The sequence below is a fragment of the Hypomesus transpacificus genome, unplaced genomic scaffold (assembly GCF_021917145.1).
Source record: "Hypomesus transpacificus isolate Combined female unplaced genomic scaffold, fHypTra1 scaffold_42, whole genome shotgun sequence".
NCBI lineage: Eukaryota > Metazoa > Chordata > Actinopteri > Osmeriformes > Osmeridae > Hypomesus > Hypomesus transpacificus.
The window spans coordinates 226,526-239,619 of record NW_025813938.1 but is presented as its reverse complement, the minus strand read 5'-3'; the positions used below and the strand labels follow the sequence as shown (position 1 = coordinate 239,619).

At 50.2% G+C, this 13,094-nt stretch overlaps 1 protein-coding gene across 5 annotated transcripts in view; it reads left to right on the top strand.

The window, feature by feature from the left end:
- Nucleotides 1–13,094, top strand: part of fras1 (Fraser extracellular matrix complex subunit 1) — a 98,541-nt gene that overhangs the window by 51,901 nt on the left and 33,546 nt on the right. For 4 of the 5 annotated variants that reach the window (XM_047016812.1, XM_047016814.1, XM_047016813.1 and 1 more), the window contains exons 19-27: nucleotides 1,343–1,483; nucleotides 2,187–2,330; nucleotides 4,608–4,763; nucleotides 5,896–6,042; nucleotides 6,214–6,357; nucleotides 9,194–9,334; nucleotides 9,453–9,593; nucleotides 9,876–10,016; nucleotides 10,272–10,545. In XM_047016812.1, coding sequence (XP_046872768.1) covers nucleotides 1,343–1,483; nucleotides 2,187–2,330; nucleotides 4,608–4,763; nucleotides 5,896–6,042; nucleotides 6,214–6,357; nucleotides 9,194–9,334; nucleotides 9,453–9,593; nucleotides 9,876–10,016; nucleotides 10,272–10,545 — 1,429 coding nt within the window. Of the gene's footprint in view, nucleotides 1–1,342; nucleotides 1,484–2,186; nucleotides 2,331–4,607; nucleotides 4,764–5,895; nucleotides 6,043–6,197; nucleotides 6,358–9,193; nucleotides 9,335–9,452; nucleotides 9,594–9,875; nucleotides 10,017–10,271; nucleotides 10,546–13,094 lie in introns of all 5 variants that reach the window. The other variant, XM_047016815.1, reaches the window with a different exon arrangement.

Sequence of the window (13,094 nt, the reverse complement as noted above, 5' to 3'; positions counted from 1 at the left end):
AGCAAAATCCAACGTGAATACATTGGCCTATTCTTGTGTCAAAATCCTCAGAGAATGAACTAGCAAGGGAATTACTTTGAAAAGTACCAGGATCAATATCCTCCCCCACAACTGACGACAAATTAGATATCCCAGAAGCAATAAAAGGTAGATGGTGACCGCTGTCTATCTGTCTCTCGTCCCCCTCTTTCCTCCCCCTCTCTCCTCCCCCTCTTTCCTCCAACAAAGCGCATGTTGACAGCGGTCCTATTTAATATGCCCTCGGCATTGTGTGTGTGTGAGAGAGAGAGAGAGAGAGACAGAGACAGACAGAGAGAGACAGACAGACAGACAGAGAGAGACAGAGAGAGAGAGAGAGAGAGAGAGAGAGAGAGAGAGAGAGAGAGAGAGAGAGAGAGAGAGAGGAGAGAGAGAGAGAGAGAGAGAGGGGATAAACTCAATTACAGACATAGATGGGCTTTTTTCACTGTTGACAAGTTAAGCTGCCAGAGCAGACACAGGGTGTGAGAGTCTGTCTGCCCAGACGGCCCCCTGACTGTTCCAGCTCCTGCAGCTCCACACACGTGTGTGTGTGCGTGTGTGTGTGGGCAGGGAGTTGGGGTGGGGGGGTATGGAGCTTTGGGAAGTGCAGGTTCATGTGTCTCTCTGTCACTCGCTGCGCACAGTGTTGTTTAGGAGCCTGGCTCCTCCCGCCTCTGGAGGCAGGGCTGACGGGGAGCAGGTAGGATCTGTCCTGGAGGTGTACCTACAGGAAGACTCTCTGCTAGCTGTCTTAGGATCTGTCCCGGAGGTGTACCTACAGGAAGACTCTCTGCTAGCTGTTTTAGGATCTGTCCTGGAGGTGTACCTACAGGAAGACCCCCTGCTAGCTGTCTTAGGATCTGTCCTGGAGGTATACCTACAGGAAGACCCCCTGCTAGCTGTCTTAGGATCTGTCCTGGAGGTGTACCTACAGGAAGACCCTCTGCTAGCTGTCTTAGGATCTGTCCTGGAGGAGTACCTACAGGAAGACTCTCTGCTAGCTGTCTGACATCACACACACACGCCTACTACACACACACACACACACACACACACACACACCAGCACAATACAACTTAAGAACACACATTTATACACTGTACACACAAACATGCACGTACACACACACCTAGAATCTGGGTCTGAGTTCTCCTAGCAAGAGCCTGACAATAGCTGTCTTTTTGTCCTAGATTTCCCATCAGTAGTTAAAGCTCTGTATGTGTCAAACCAGCATCAAAGGCTTCCAATAAAACGTTCTCTCTCCTTCTCACTTTTATCCAAACAAAGCCTCAATCCCTTCCCTCTCTTTTGATTCTTCCAGAATGTCACACTTCCTGTCTTCAGTGCACGGGAGGAAGTGCCCACAACTGTACTTCCTGCTCTGCACCCTTCCTCCTCCACGATGACCAGTGTGTCTCTGGGTGCCCCCAAGGCTTTCACGTCCAGGACAACACCTGTCGAGGTGAGACGACTGCACAACTATTAACATGAAGAAATTACTCTTTGAATGTTAAATGTTTGGAAGGTTCCTTATACTTGATGCAACACTAAGCATGGGTGAGCAGAAAAAGGCAGACCCCACAGACCTTCTGAAGCTACTCCACTGTTGCATGAAAGCATTGTGCAATTTGTCGATAGGATTCCCTCGTGTACTAAAGCATATGAAAAGCTATGAAGCATTTCCCCAGGGCAGCATCTCTTCCAGGGAGAATCACCACGCTCACCTGGTCAGAACGCCTGAGAACACTCATTATGTTTCCATGAAAATTAGTTTAATTAAACCATTAAACCATCTGCCTGTCCCTGGTGTACAGACTGAGGTAGTAGGCTGATAACCAGCAGGAGTCAGCAGACCTGGGCTGCTTGGGCGCCTCGACAACTTCCTCTAATTAACTGAGGAGGATGGGAGGCAACAAAAGGTTGCCTTCATCTAGAATTCATTAGAAAATCTTCTTTTACGATGATGACCCCTCATTGGCTGCCTGTCTTAACTGTTCATGTTCTTATGGGTCCTTCTAGTTACATTATCTACTGTGGTGTACCATACTGTATGATACTGCTAAGGAGTGTCTTAAGAACACAAATAGAATTCCCTTCACTGAACGCAGGGTGCTACAGTATGAAGTGATGTCATCATTCCTAACATGAACTCCTCCTGCCCCCAGCGTGCCACCCCTCCTGCCCGTCCTGCTCCGGGCCCTCGCAGGCTGACTGCCAGGCCTGCGCTCCCCAGAGTTCCCTCTACAGTGGATACTGCAGGACGCACTGCCCCGAGGGACACTACCTCGGCCCTGCTGGGTCCTGTCACGGTGAGACTGACCCCTGGGCGGAGCAGGGAGAACTGGTGGATCAGAATCGGAATAAAGTTTCATCGCTAAGTAGTTTACACAACAAGGAATGTACTGTATGTGAGTGTGAGCGTGTGAGCGTGTGTTGCTGTGAGTGTGTGAATGTCTGTTGATGTGTGTATGTGTGTGTGTGTGTATGGACTGTGTCTCATTATGATCAGTACACACTACTGGAGCAGAGTCCCTGGAGAAGTTCCTCCCTCAAACTTTCTGGAACATTGTTTTAACAAGGAACACAAAAATATTCTCTAACTAGCTGGGCAGATGGATTTCTCCTCTTTCCTCATTGTCCTGCTGTGCATGGCTTGTGTATCTGAGACCCTGATTGGCTGGAGTTAGCATGAGCTGCTGTTCAGTGAGAGATGCAGAGGTGAGGTGCAGAGGTGAGGTGCAGAGGTGAGCTGCAGAGGTGAGGTGCAGAGGTGAGATGCAGAGGTGAGGTGCAGAGGTGAGGTGCAGAGGTGAGATGCAGAGGTGAGGTGCAGAGGTGAGGTGCAGAGGTGAGATGCAGAGGTGAGCTGCAGAGGTGAGGTGCAGAGGTGAGATGCAGAGGTGAGATGCAGAAGTGAGATGCAGAGGTGAGTTGCAGAGGTGAGATGCAGAGGTGAGATGCAGAAGTGAGATGCAGAGGTGAGATGCAGAGGTGAGATGCAGACGTGAGGTGCAGAGGTGAGGTGCAACTGCTCCTCTGATGAGGAGAGAGTGTGTTCCCTAGGATGAGGAGAGAATGTTCCCTGGGATCTTAATTGATTGTCCTCAGCCAAACTCTGTTAATAAAATATGGCTTGTTGCACTTCAGGGGCACTGAAAAACTTGGCTCATCATTTCTGCATAGCCCAGACACTGACGTTGTACTTAACACCCCCCACTGACACGCACACACAGGATTAAACAGCAGCAGAACTAAAAGTGCTATTCAGAGCTTAAAAACCGTGATACCTGTTTGTGTGTGTGTGGCAAAGGCATCAGGGATCTATGGAGCCCCATAACTGCATCATTTCTTGCTATCCATGGTTACTGTTACCATGCTTACTGTTACCATGGGATAACGTTACTGTTACCATGGGTTCAAGTTTAAGGGGAGCCCAAGGGTGATTCTCCAGCCTGGCTGCTGTTCCCTCCTGTTCCAAGGTGACACTGAGCTGGACTGGGATTAAGGGACACATCTCTTAAAAGCTCTTGTTTACTGTTTGTAGGATCAAGCGGGATGAATGTTCTGGTCTGCAGAGCCTCGCTTCAGTTTAATCTTTGACAGGCATCCCCTGTGTATCGTGGGCTAAATCTTTCATTAGGCCTCGAAAAACAGGCTAGAACATTCAGACGGGCTAACTGCAGCCAGAAGAGGGTTCTGCTTCCCTCAAGCGATAACGTTTCACCTCATTTAATGGGTGTTCATGAGAGCTAGTTCTGCTATGGGCTAATTAGCTTTTGGATTTCTCAAACCCTTGGGTTGTTTGTTTTGACAAAAAAACTTCTGGATTCTATTGGCAAAGAACACTGGAATTCAACAAGGAGGTCAGAATCAATCAACACCAGGTTATTGTTATAGCTCATCTGAACATCCAGTCGATAATGCATAAGCTTCATGTGTTTTTCCTCCCTGTGGGAGTGTGTGTGTGTGTGTGTGTGTGTCTGGAAAGTCAGTATGCTGATATGAGGAATGTTGATATGATATAATGTGAAAGAAAGGGGAGGTGTAGCTGTGACATGATAACAGTGTTGTCTGTAGTGTTGATGTTGGCTCTAGGCCAGGATCACCTGGGAGCTGGTGGGGAGATTAACACAGGGGAACAGCTTTAAGAGGAGCACTTGTGTGTTGGAATATCACCCACACTATTTCATGTCTATTGTCCCCTGTGTTATCAAACTTTATTGAGAACAGTTTTGTTGGACAACCTTCCTGTTGAGTAAAGATGAAAATCTGAGGAGGTCTGGTAGATCTCTCCCTCCCAGCGTCTCTGATCCACAGACAAGAGAGGAAACCTTCCAACAGTTCTCAAGGTATCATCCTTTACCAGCCCTGCTCCTTATCCCTCTCATCAGCTGGCTGTCTCCTGGTGCAGCTGCTGTCTTCTTAGATAATCATCTGACTCCAGACCTGCACACCTGCCAGCCAAGCCTGCCAGATAACACAGACGATAGTGTTAGGTCCCCTCTGTCTGCCAGATAGCCAGATATGTCTGGTAGTGTGTGTGTACGTGTTTGTTTGTGAAGGTGTGTGTGTTCATGTGTCCCCAGCCTGCAGTGAGGGCTGCCAGCGCTGCACAGCCGACCTCCAGACCAGGGTGGGCAGTGTGTGTCTGTGGTGCCAGGTGCCAAGGACCCTGTTGCTGGGCGACCACTGTGTCTCCACCTGCCCCCCAGGGCGCTACGTCTGGCACGGAGCCTGCCGGAGTAAGACCACCACTACCACACCTGTTTACCACACACACAGCCTGCCGGAGTAAGACCACCGCTACCACACCTGTTTACCACACACATAGCTACTTTCCCGTGCTCCACTGTGACCGACAGAGGTGTCACTGTCACAGGTGTCATCGTCACCTGCTGCTGAGATGTATGTGGTTAGGGTTAGGTAGTGGGCTGTATATATAACCTCGCTCACAACACACCTACCATCCCCCTCCTAGCTCCAGTGTGTGCTGGGGCATTGGAGACAGATTAGGAAGCAGATGATTCTTCTGAGACCCTTGGGTGCTGTTAGGACTGCAGCCCCCTGGCTGGCTCTGGGCCTTGCTCAAACAGCTGTCCTATAGATACTGAGACGACCAGCAGCTTAACAGGCTGATGTCATTACTGTACCCTCTCAGGTATAGAAACCTCCTCTGTGCTCTTGATAGGGTTAGGGTTATCCTTCTTGAGAGGGGGGGTGTGTGCCTGTGTCCATTCACCTGGTGCTTTGGATGCTCTAACATGTTCTGTTGATATCAGGTTTGTATGGGTCTGATCGCAATCTGAACATGGCCATTTGAAAATGACAGATTGTTTTCAGGGCCTGTGTTAACAAGGTAAGGCCCTGACAGAAAGGAAATAAGTGTATTTTGTAATGCCAGACTTGGAGGGTAAGCTGCCAAAAGCAATGTTATTGTTGGAGGGTCTGTTCCTGCTAAATGTTTGGATCAAGGTTTGAGCCTAACAGTAATTGGAGCTAAAGCCGACAAATGATTTTGATCTGCTAGTCTCCTCCGTCATACTAGCTGCATGTTTTCATCCTAGCTGGATGTCTTCATGCTAGCTGGATGTCTTCATACCAGCTGGATGTCTTCATGCTACCTGGATGTCTTCATCCTAGCTGGATGTCTTCATACTAGCTGGATGTCTTCATACTAGCTGGATGTCTTCATACTAGCTGGATGTCTTCATACCAGCTGGATGTCTTCATGCTAGCTGGATGTCTTCACACTAGCTGGATGTCTTCATACTAGCTGAATGTCTTCATACTAGCGTTGTGGTTGTTAGACCTAAACCTGGTAGACTTGTTGTCCGTCAGAGTTTGTCTCTGTGGACTGACAGTGTCTCTTCCCAGGATGCCATCCTTCCTGTGAGGCCTGCAGCGGGGAGGGGCCTCTGTCCTGCACTTCCTGTCCCGCCCCCATGGTCCTCCTGCCCTCTGGGCTCTGCTCTGCCAGCTGTCCCAGGGGTTACTATGCCAACGGAGACAGAGTCTGCAATGGTGAGTATCGCCCTGGTGACAGACCTTTCCTGAGCCAGTTTAAAGATGTCTTCCTGATGACCTCTAACCCTGATGACCTCTAACCCTGATGACCTCTAACCCTGATGACCTCTAACCCTGATGACCTCTAACCCTGATGACCTCTAACCCTGAAGACCCCTGTTTGTGCAGCGTGTGACCCCCCGTGCCTGAGCTGTGAGGCTGCGGGGGCGTGCCGGTCCTGCAGGGATCCATCCCAGGTGCTGCTGTTTGGGGAGTGTCAGGACAGCTGTGCCCAGCAGTACTACCTCAACACCACCACCAGAGCCTGCACAGGTACCCTCCCCCGCCCCTCACACCCCCTGCTGACTCACTCACCCCAGCCCCCTGGAGGAAGCCTTTCATGTTTGTCCAAAGCTCGTTTTTTAGTTTTTGTCCCAACTGTGAGCATCTCAAAGCATATATTTAAATGCCGCAAACATGTTGTAGCCTGCTACATGTTTTCCTTACTTTTTAGATAAGGTAAACATCAAACAACTTGCTATTTTCTGATGTTAAAGCAGGACATTGAAGGTTTTCAATGGAAATGAGTGCTTGGTACAAACACTAAAGTAAACCTTTTATCCTTTATCGGAAAGGTGTTGATAATAACATAATTCAGTTTTCCCAGGCCCTAGGCCCTATAACAGACCTGCTAACTTCTATCAGACAGGATTAAGGTTATGCTAACTGCTAGTAATGGGGAAAGGAGATGAAGTAGATTTGAGATGACTAGACCAGGGAGACTGTTTATCCCCCGAGCCAGACACTGCTACCTGGAGAACCCTCTGACCCCTGAGTGAACCTGCAGAGGAAGAGAAAGGCTGGCTAAGCTAGGCTAAGCTAGATAGCTAGCTAGCTCGATAACTGTGGTTGTTGTTCTGCCTGAGCTGCTAATGAGGAGGCTGCGGAGACCCTAAGCCTATCATGCAGAACAGACGAACCACACAAATCTGAACCACATTTGAGGAGTTAGCAGCCAGATCCAGTGTTACTGTCTGTCAGCTGTCAACACACTAAGTGCTGCGGGAGCAGGTTGTCCTGTTTCCCTTCAGGACGACCTGAATATGTAGAGGAGGTCTGATGTCTGACGCACCATGTCACCTGACTGTCTGACACACCATGTCACCTGACTGACTGAGGCACCATGTCACCTGACTGTCTGACACACCATGTCACCTGACTGTCTGACACACCATGTCACCTGACTGACTGAGGCACCATGTCACCTGACTGACTGACGCACCATGTCACCTGACTGACTGAGGCACCATGTCACCTGACTGACTGACGCACCATGTCACCTGACTGTCTGACACACCATGTCACCTGACTGACTGAGGCACCATGTCACCTGACTGACTGAGGCACCATGTCACCTGACTGTCTGACGCACCATGTCACCTGACTGACTGAGGCACCATGTCACCTGACTGACTGAGGCACCATGTCACCTGACTGTCTGACGCACCATGTCACCTGACTGACTGACGCACCATGTCACCTGACTGACTGAGGCACCATGTCACCTGACTGACTGAGGCACCATGTCACCTGACTGTCTGACGCACCATGTCACCTGACTGACTGAGGCACCATGTCACCTGACTGACTGAGGCACCATGTCACCTGACTGTCTGAGGCACCATGTCACCTGACTGACTGAGGCACCATGTCACCTGACTGTCTGACACACCATGTCACCTGACTGACTGAGGCACCATGTCACCTGTCTGAGGCACCATGTCACCTGACTGACTGAGGCACCATGTCACCTGACTGACTGAGGCACCATGTCACCTGACTGTCTGACGCACCATGTCACCTGACTGACTGAGGCACCATGTCACCTGACTGACTGAGGCACCATGTCACCTGACTGTCTGACGCACCATGTCACCTGACTGACTGACGCACAATGTCACCTGACTGACTGAGGCACCATGTCACCTGACTGACTGAGGCACCATGTCACCTGACTGTCTGACGCACCATGTCACCTGACTGACTGAGGCACCATGTCACCTGACTGACTGAGGCACCATGTCACCTGACTGTCTGAGGCACCATGTCACCTGACTGACTGAGGCACCATGTCACCTGACTGTCTGACACACCATGTCACCTGACTGACTGAGGCACCATGTCACCTGTCTGAGGCACCATGTCACCTGACTGACTGAGGCACCATGTCACCTGACTGACTGAGGCACCATGTCACCTGTCTGAGGCACCATGTCACCTGACTGACTGAGGCACCATGTCACCTGTCTGAGGCACCATGTCACCTGACTGACTGAGGCACCATGTCACCTGACTGAGGCACCATGTCACCTGACTGACTGGGCTGCTGTGACCTTAAGACCAGCGGTACTAGGGTTCATTTGTGCAGGGAATGTTCTGGATTGACCAAGTAGGTTTGGGCTACATTTCTACCTCCCCTATTCTCTTACTCACACTCTTTAACACACACACACACACTTTAACACACACACGCGCACACACACATACCCTCTCTCTGACATTTTCTTTTTCACACACACAAACTCACACACACACATTCCCTCACATTCACTCACACACACAGTGATCCAGATATTCATGTTTCTCTTTCTTCCTCAGACGCTAGGCTGTGTCTGTCTCTGCCAGTGTCACTCTCTCTATGGATTATTTGTGCTTCCTATCTCATATTCCTACTGTGTCCTCACTTTCTTCTGACCCTGAGTTAGGTTTGTGTGAGTGTGTTTGTGTCTCCATCAGCTTTGCAGGATGGTATTCTCACTTGTGTATGCCTCTCACAGATGCAACTATGTCCTTTTCTCCTCTACTCTCTCCTCCTCTCATCTCCCTGCTCCTTCTTTCTCTTCTCTTCTCTCCTCTGTCTCCTCTCCTCTCTCCTCTCTCTCCTCTCCTCTCTCTCCCCTCCTCTCTCCTCTCCTCTCTCCTCTCTCTCCTCTCCTCTCTCTCCCCTCCTCTCTCCTCTGTCTCCCCTCCCCTCCCCTCTCCTCTCCTCTCTCTCCTCTCCTCTCTCTCCCCTCCCCTCTCCTCTCCTCTCCTCTTTTTCCCCTCCTCTCTCCTCTCCTCTCTCCTCTCTCTCCCCTCCTCTCTCCTCTCCTCTGTCTCCTCTCCTCAGAGTGTGACTGGAGCTGTAACTCCTGCAGAGGTCCCCTGGTGTCAGACTGTGTGCAGTGTATGGAGGGGCTGGTTCTGCAGGAGGGAATGTGTTCCCAGGCCTGCTCTCCCGGGTTCTACCAGCACGGGGACACCTGCCTGCGTCAGTACCCCACTCTCATGAGAACAGTTAACGTCTTATTAATGATTGATTTGAACAAAGACAGACATTTGAATTGAAGTTAAAGCTGCAGTGTGGTGATGTGTGTTCCTGTGTCCAGGCTGTGAGGAGGACTGTGAGCAGTGTGACAGTCCAGGTGTCTGTGAGCGCTGCCGGACCCCTCTTATGCTGCGTCTGCGCCGCTGTGTGGAACACTGTGGCAGGGCCTTCTTCCTGGATGCTTCCATGCAACTTTGCACACGTGAGAACTTCAGTCAGGGTCTGTTTAGATGTTTATGATTGATTGATCTTATTTGATGGACCTAATAAATGCAATCAAGTGATTCTGAGGATCAACAAAGGTTTCAAAGTGGTGGAAAAGTCCTAGAGACTCTATAGTAAGTCAAGTATTTTCAGGGAAATTTGTGAACTTTTCTCTATTCATTAAGTTTCTTTTGTATTCATCGTATATCAGTCAGATTGGCAGGTATACGAGGAGTACAGGTGTAGACCAGACCAGTGAGAGCTTGTTGTTGTTCTGCAGCCTGCGCCAAGGACTGTGTGGAGTGTGAGGGGGAGGGGCTCTGCAAGGTGTGTCGTTACCATACCTACCTGAGAGACGGACGCTGCGTCCCTGACTGCGGACGCGGTTACTATGCCGACAAGAAGACCATGACCTGCTATGGTGAAACATGGATTCCGTTCCATCGTTATGCATGGAGTCATTACATGCTAATATGCCATTGAAAGTCGATATCTAACCCTGACACAAAAATGTGTGTTTATTTATTTCCTGACAAGTACACCCATATATTGAACCTTTTCTTCTTTCCTTCCTACCTTTCCTCCCTTTCTCACCCTCCCTCCCCTTTTTTCTCCCACCCACCCTTTATCTCCCCCCCCCACTCCCCCCCCACCTCCACCCCCTTTCCCTCTCCAGGTAACACCCACGCCCCCACCCTCCGTGTGAATGGCACCCTGCTGGTGCCCCTTGAGGGGATGGTGCCCCTGCCCCCCTCCCTGCTGTCTACCCAGGGCCCCCCCGGGCCCCTGTTCCTCCAGCTGCTGCAGCCCCCCAGCAGCGGGCGCCTGGTGCTGGTGGAGGGGGGCGGGGAAGGGGGCGGGGAGCGTCTGCTGGCGCAGGACGACAGTTTCTCCTGGGACCAGCTGCAGGGCGGGGCGGTGCGCTTCAGCCAGGACAAGGACAAGCCCAGGTAAGGGGGCTGTACATGTGGAGGTGAAGGGAAAAATATCTCACGGATTTTGGAATGGATGAAATGTTTGACGTTTTGTGTGTGTTTCTGTGGACTGTAGTGTCAGCTGGACTTCTGTGAGTGTGTTGAGTGTGTGTTGAGTGTGTGTGTGTCTGTGTGTTGAGTGTGTGTGTTATGTTCCTCAGCGCAAAAGATCACAAGCAGCTCCCACAATATTCACCAGAGCCTCACAGCCTCAGATCATAACAGCCTCAGAGCCTCACAGCCTCACAGCCTCACAGCCTCACAGCCTCACAGCCTCACAGCCTCACAGCCTCACAGCCTCAGATCATAACAGCCTCAGAGCCTCACAGCCTCACAGCCTCAGATCATAACAGCCTCACAGCCTCACAGCCTCAGATCATAACAGCCTCAGAGCCTCACAGCCTCACAGCCTCACAGCCTCAGAGCCTCACAGCCTCACAGCCTCACAGCCTCACAGCCTCAGAGCCTCACAGCCTCACAGCCTCACAGCCTCACAGCCTCAAATCATAACAGCCTCAGAGCCTCACAGCCTCACAGCCTCAGAGCCTCACAGCCTCAGAGCCTCACAGCCTCACTGCCTCACAGCCTCAGATCATCACAGCCTCACAGCCTCAGAGCGTATGGTCTGAGACCAAGAGTTGGTCTCCCTGCTTTTTACTGCATTCATTAAAACAGCCCTTCATCTATAATGAATCTTCCAAAATGCAAGACATATTTGGAGGCATAAAATTTGGTTCAGAAATAACTTATATTACTGCCTTCAATTGAACATTCTCTCACCAGAGGGATAGAGGGATTGAGGGATAGAGGGATCTTGTTCAGCTGTGGACTCGTTGCAATATGTCAAATCCACCTCCCAACCACTTTATTGCCAGAAAGCAGAAAAGCATCAGAACAATAAACATGTGCAGCAGCAGTCTTTACCGTACTAAAAATAAATCAGCATAAGTAACTGACACATAATAAATCAGCATAAGTAACTGACACATAATAAATCAGCATAAGTAACTGACACATAATAAATCAGCATAAGTAACTGACACATAATAAATCAGCATAAGTAACTGACACATAATAAATCAGCATAAGTAACTGACACATAATAAATCAGCATAAGTAACTGACACATAATAAATCAGCATAAGTAACTGACACATAATAAATCAGCATAAGTAACTGACACATAATAAATCAGCATAAGTAACTGACACATAATAAATCAGCATAAGTAACTGACACATAATAAATCAGCATAAGTAACTGACACATAATAACAAAGGCAATTTATTAGCATAGCTTGAATCTGGAGCTTTGTATAGGATAGGGGATAGGAGAGGTGAGGCCAGTAGAGTTGAGGGGATAGGAGAGGTGAGGCCAGTAGAGTTGAGGGGATAGGAGAGGTGAGGCCAGTAGAGTTGAGGGGATAGGAGAGGTGAGGCCAGTAGAGTTGAGGGGATAGGAGAGGTGAGGCCAGTAGAGTTGAGGGGATAGGAGAGGTGAGGCCAGTAGAGTTGAGGGGATAGGAGAGGTGAGGCCAGTAGAGTTGAGGTGATAGGAGAGGTGAGGCCAGTAGAGTTGAGGGGATAGTAGAGGTGAGGCCAGTAGAGTTGAGGGGATAGGAGAGGTGAGGCCAGTAGAGTTGAGGTGATAGGAGAGGTGAGGCCAGTAGAGTTGAGGTGATAGGAGAGGTGAGGCCAGTAGAGTTGAGGGGATAGGAGAGGTGAGGCCAGTAGAGTTGAGGTGATAGGAGAGGTGAGGCCAGTAGAGTTGAGGTGATAGGAGAGGTGAGGCCAGTAGAGTTGAGGTGATAGGAGAGGTGAGGCCAGTAGAGTTGAGGGGATAGGAGAGGTGAGGCCAGTAGAGTTGAGGGGATAGGAGAGGTGAGGCCAGTAGAGTTGAGGGGATAGGAGAGGTGAGGCCAGTAGAGTTGAGGGGATAGGAGAGGTGAGGCCAGTAGAGTTGAGGTGATAGGAGAGGTGAGGCCAGTAGAGTTGAGGTGATAGGAGAGGTGAGGCCAGTAGAGTTGAGGGGATAGGAGAGGTGAGGCCAGTAGAGTTGAGGTGATAGGAGAGGTGAGGCCAGTAGAGTTGAGGTGATAGGAGAGGTGAGGCCAGTAGAGTTGAGGTGATAGGAGAGGTGAGGCCAGTAGAGTTGAGGTGATAGGAGAGGTGAGGCCAGTAGAGTTGAGGTGATAGGAGAGGTGAGGCCAGTAGAGTTGAGGTGATAGGAGAGGTGAGGCCAGTAGAGTTGAGGTGATAGGAGAGGTGAGGCCAGTAGAGTTGAGGTGATAGGAGAGGTGAGGCCAGTAGAGTTGAGGTGATAGGAGAGGTGAGGCCAGTAGAGTTGAGGGGATAGGAGAGGTGAGGCCAGTAGAGTTGAGGGGATAGGAGAGGTGAGGCCAGTAGAGTTGAGGGGATAGGAGAGGTGAGGCCAGTAGAGTTGAGGTGATAGGAGAGGTGAGGCCAGTAGAGTTGAGGTGATAGGAGAGGTGAGGCCAGTAGAGTTGAGGGGATAGGAGAGGTGAG